The 5,197-nt window shown below is 33.4% G+C and overlaps 1 protein-coding gene and 1 long non-coding RNA gene across 2 annotated transcripts; one reads left to right on the top strand and one right to left on the bottom strand.

The window, feature by feature from the left end:
* Positions 1 to 274: 274 nt before the first annotated feature.
* Positions 275 to 2,562, top strand: LOC121420693 (snaclec stejaggregin-A subunit alpha-like). The gene is made up of 2 exons (XM_041615354.1): positions 275 to 738; positions 1,437 to 2,562. Exons 1-2 carry the CDS (start codon positions 484 to 486, stop codon positions 1,680 to 1,682), a joined length of 501 nt encoding a protein of 166 aa, XP_041471288.1. The 5' UTR covers positions 275 to 483; the 3' UTR covers positions 1,683 to 2,562.
* A 322-nt stretch (positions 2,563 to 2,884) lies between these two features.
* Positions 2,885 to 3,566, bottom strand: LOC121420764. Its single transcript, XR_005970825.1, has 2 exons — positions 3,448 to 3,566; positions 2,885 to 2,951 (listed from the first exon to the last, which is right to left on the bottom strand). It is a non-coding gene; the product is annotated as an uncharacterized LOC121420764 (long non-coding RNA).
* Between the last annotated feature and the right edge of the window lie 1,631 nt (positions 3,567 to 5,197).

Below are 5,197 nucleotides of genomic sequence, written 5' to 3'. Positions count from 1 at the left end.
TCATATAAATCTTGAGGTCAACAACACCTTTCACATGTCAGCAAACCGATTTCAGTTCGGTCAAGATGTTGGCATTCGATGCCATGCTTTTCAATATTGTATGATTATCCTACAGTCACAAGTCACAACAACGAAACCGATACCAAATCGATCGATGGTGTCCAATTGGAAATAACGTAATAAATTTGATTGGTCTAGAGTCGGTATTACGTGTGTGGCTGCGTCTGCAGCACGACTGGGATATTCAACTGCTCGCCAATCACAGTACAAGCCCACAATTCACCACCTTTTCTCAAAATCAAAACAAAGTATATCGTGCTGTCTATAACTAGTTTAGTGTCGAGGTAAATACTTAATGAAGCTTCTACAGTATTTCCAACAAATTTTATTTGTACTTTATATTTGACTGACCAGGTCTTCTCCTGCACGCATGCATTAGATGAACCTTTTGCAGGCTAGGGGGTATGTTTTATAGAAATCAAAATGTCTGGTCTTGTGGTTCTCGTCGTATCGTCTTTCCTGTTGGGATTTGCCAGATGTCAGTGTCCTAGCCCATGGGAGTTTAACCCCCTGTATCCGGGTTACTGCTATTATTACAACTTCTTTCCAGTGAGTTGGAGTTTCGCTAACCAAATTTGTCAGTTTCTGGAAGGAGGTGATTTGGTGTCCATTGATGACAGCCAGGAAGGAATGGCGATATATGAATACTGGGGAACGATTACGACTAATCCATCTCTGGTGAGTATACGTATACTTATTTTGAGATTTCTTAACAAAAAAAATACTTAAGATCCTACTTTGTTATGTTTTTTTTTCGTTAGTAGTTCTTACCATCAACTTGACGATATCGTAGTACATGAGCGCGTTAGTTTTGTTGATATTATTATCGTTTTTACCATTACTGTTATTCTTCGTACAATTAGTATGTCATCATTATTAACATCATTATTATTACTCTTTGATATTCCATTATCAGTGAAAATGAATAGGTTTTGAGAACGCAATCAAACTATCATGTAGCGAAATTTTCAAAGCGCTGTCAATATTTTGGCTAAAGTTATAAAAAAGAAATTTTGTAAAATGAAAACAAATTAAGAGAATCAATCTGTGTTATTCATTCGCGGAGGTAGTGTCCCAGTTATTGTGCATCGGTATCAATTCACCCTACTCCCTAGCATAATAGTGACCGACGCGATCCCTGTTCTGGCATCAATACCGTGTACGTGTTTAATAAACATTCAAATATTTGATTTGGGTTAGACAAAAAATCTTTGAAAGCATCATTATACAAATTGGTAACTGAAAAGGTGAAGTGTACATATTTGAAAATCATGATCATGTTGCAGCAGTCATGTCACACCCATTTCTCCATTCTTTCCGTGACATGTTTATCGTTTATGATTAGACCTGTGTTCTTCCTTCTCTTTCCTTTTAAGGGTTACTGGATCGGATTGACGGATATCCATGGAACCGGTTTGGGAAGAACCAAATGGACCGACTGGACGAGCATCAAAGGGAGGACAAACTGGCAAGGAGGTGTTTGGCCAAACGATACCAATGAAAACTGTGTCTATGTCACCAATGAGGGCGCTAGTGATGACGAACGCCGACAATGGAAAGCGGCATCGTGCGAAAGTGTTCTGAAACCGGCAATTTGTGAAAGAAAATTGATTATAAATTAAATAATAATAATAATACATGAGATCTGTATAACGTACTTTCCATCTTGATTAGATGATCATGGCGCTTCGGAGCAGAACAACAGCAAAAGCTATCTACATAATACATGTCTAAACAATGTCTATCAAAAAGCACTGAGATATGTTTTCAGTTTGCCCTTGAAGGTGGTCACTGAAGTATGGGTTTTCAAACTCTGTGGAAGTTAATTCCACAGGTTAGGCCCTGCATGAGCAAAGACCCGTTCCCCGCATGATTTCTTAGCAACTGGAATTCGAAAGAGATTAGAAGTTGAGGATCGTAAGGTTCTTGAGGGTTGGTAATTACGCATCAAAGATAATGAAGCTATGCGGATATCCGCTTCTTCTTAGTTTTGTTTTGTTGTGTACAGCCTAATGACTTCATACCGATGTTTGTTGTAGTTTGCAGGGGAGATTGCGTACAGGTGCCAATGCTCTTGAAATACAAATCATGTAAACGTAAAATGGGAAGGAGGGGGGGGGGGGGGTCTGGGATGAATCTGGGTCGGCTGGCCTATGTTCGATTTGGAAACCTTTGAAGACAATACAAAGGTGAACAACCTACAAACACCTTCAGTGACATCGTAGCCAATACTCACAAACATGAAAAATAGCATCCTTGGATCTGATGATGCGGCCTGTTGTTGATGATTTGGTTATTCATTTACATTTTATATTTTTAACTTTTTTGGTTTACCTCTTGACAATGCATCTTATCACTTTGGATGTAAGCTTCGTGGTAAATATTATCTACAAAAGAGTCTTGGGTATACGTAATTATGTATCGTGTATATGGATATCTTTTTCGCCAATAACAAACAAAATAGTCAAACTGATGATATGGAATATTTAAAAGTGATTTACTAATTAAATGAAGTTGACCATGTTGACTGAAAGATAAACATCGATATGGGATAAAGCTTTATAATTTTATTTTAAAGTACACTGAAATAATCAATGGGCAGAATTACACAAGAATCATACTGATGTCTGAAATTTAAATTACTGTATATGAAATTGAATATAGTATGTGATACTGCGTGAAATGCAGTCAAGAGCTTCACATGTCCGAAATTACAGCAAATGCACCTTTCTACGAGTTTCCTGGTTAAGAAACTATTAGAGTGTGAAGGCCAAGTGAGAAATAAAAATGAATAAGCAATTCGTTTCACTGGAATTTTCATTCAAGATATTGTAACAGATTATTGATTTATGAATATAATTGCAGTTACCTTCAAAAGCACATTATAAAACCTTCTATATATCAATGATAAGTCGATGTAAAGATAAAAATTTGATGTTTTTCCAGGTATTAAGGTAAAGGTTAGCATTTCTAGGTGAGCGGTTTATGGTGCATCTTCGTTATAATTTGCAGGTACATTTACATATATTATGACAGTTTTATTTTGCCACGACAATTTAACGTAAGGGTTGTAATGTAATAGAGTCGAATTTAAAATCTACTTTTTCTTTACCATCTACTTTACACTAAAAATATAAAATAACGACACGAACAATGGCTTATAAGGTTTAACATGTTTAATAAGCATTTTTATCAACCATATTTGAAGAGCTCACTTGCAAAAGGGGTTAGGTCCATTTTTCATCAAATTTGATTTTTATGCTTTAATGTATACATTTTTAGTAGCTCTATAAGATGTTACCAAAGTTGAAAATCCTATTAAAAAGTGAACTAAAATGGCAAAGAAAAAATCACTTTTGTTGTCAAAAGGGATTAGGTTTATAAAACCTTCTATATATCAATGATAAGTCGATGTAAAGATATAAATTTGATGTTTTTCCAGGTATTAAGGTGAAGGTTAGCATTTCCAGGTGAACGGTTCTTGGTGCATCTTCGTTATAATTTGCAGGTACACTGTAAAAAAACCTGTGATTTTACAGAAAATAAACAGAAGATTTTGCAGAAAGCAATAACAGAATCATTCTGTAAATTCATAAAACAGGAATTTTTCTGCAATTTAACATAACAGGTCTGTTTAAAAAGGGGAAAAGGGTGTTTTATTCAAGGAAATTTGTAAGATTCCATACACCAAATACCAAATTCCTGTAAGATTACGCAATTCGGTAAGATTACAGATGATCTCGAGACTCTGCTGCAGGAACTTCTTTTATTGTAAGGATGAATTTTCTAACAGTGTACATGTACATATATTATGACAGTTTTATTTTGCCACGACAATTTAAAGTAAGGGTTGTAATGTATTAAAGTCGAATTTAAAATCTACTTTTTCTTTACCATCTACTGTACACTAAAAATATGAAATGACGACACGAACAATGGCTTATTAAGGTTTAATAAGCATTTTTATCAACCATATTTGAAGAGCTCACTTGCAAAAGTGGTTAGGTTAATTTTTCATCAAATTTGATTTTTATGCCTGAATGTATAGATTTTTCGTAGCTCTATAAGATGTTACCAAAGTTGAAATTCCTATTAAAAAGTGAACTAAAATGGCAAAGAAAAATCATATTTTTTCAAAAGGGGTTAGGTCCATTTCAGTTTATTTGCAAAAGGGGTTAGGTCCACTCATATTTTTTTTGGAAAAGAATATCTTAAAAAAATAATGAAACAGGTAGATTTCTCTTATACCCAATTTTATGTTCTCATGATAGGTTATCATGAAAATTCGGTTTCGCATTAGAATATTGCAATATGGGAAAATTAAAAAAATATTTATATTCTTAGAGTGGACCTAACCCCTTTTGCAACTAAACTCTTCTACAGAAGTCATTTATCAAAAGGGGTAAAATCAATTTTCATAAATTTTATCGTTTTCTGTCTCTAAACCTCTAAATCTTTAGTCACTCTGATGCTACCAAAGACAATTTAAAATTTAAATGAAAACGTGAATGAAAGTGGCAAAGAAAAATTACCTTTTTAATCAAAAGAGATTGGATTAATTTCAGTTTACTTGCAAAAGGGGCTAGGTCCACAATGATAATTTTTTTTAGATATATATATATATGTATATATATATATGTATATATATATATATATATATATATATATATATATATATATATATATATATATATATATATATATAAATTTGAAGACAGGAAGATTTCTTTTATACCCAATTTATGATCACATGATAGGGTAGTACATCATGACAATTAAGTTTCTCCTAAGAATATTGCAACAAGTGAGAATAAAAAAAACATGTTTTTTCTCGAATGGTCCAAAGTGGACCTAACCCCTTTTGCAACTAAACTCTTCATTTGATAAATAATGTTTGCTTTATTGTAAATATAATCAATATTCTCTGAAAAAAATAATCCTATGCACTTGTCAGTTTCATGATCATGCGCGTCGTAAGAGCTAATATGATATATCAATACGGTTTTTTGGATAGAATGTAGAGAAATAGGTTCTGTATATTCAAGGAAATATGACATCAATCGTTATTGAGCGAACTATAAAGAAAATGTAACAATTACATCTACTTCAACAAGTATTTTCCTTTGTACCTCAACAT

The sequence above is a fragment of the Lytechinus variegatus genome, chromosome 8 (genome assembly GCF_018143015.1).
Source record: "Lytechinus variegatus isolate NC3 chromosome 8, Lvar_3.0, whole genome shotgun sequence".
Classification (NCBI taxonomy): Eukaryota; Metazoa; Echinodermata; class Echinoidea; order Temnopleuroida; family Toxopneustidae; genus Lytechinus; species Lytechinus variegatus.
The sequence above is the reverse complement of the archived record's forward strand: the minus strand, read 5'-3'. Positions and strand labels throughout refer to the sequence as shown.

Coding starts and splice junctions, on each gene's coding strand:
- LOC121420693 (XM_041615354.1), top strand. CDS start 484: ATGTCTGGTCTTGTGGTTCTCGTCGTATCGTCTTTCCTGTTGGGATTT. Junction 739..1,436: donor TTACGACTAATCCATCTCTG/GTGAGTATACGT, acceptor TTTCCTTTTAAG/GGTTACTGGATCGGATTGAC.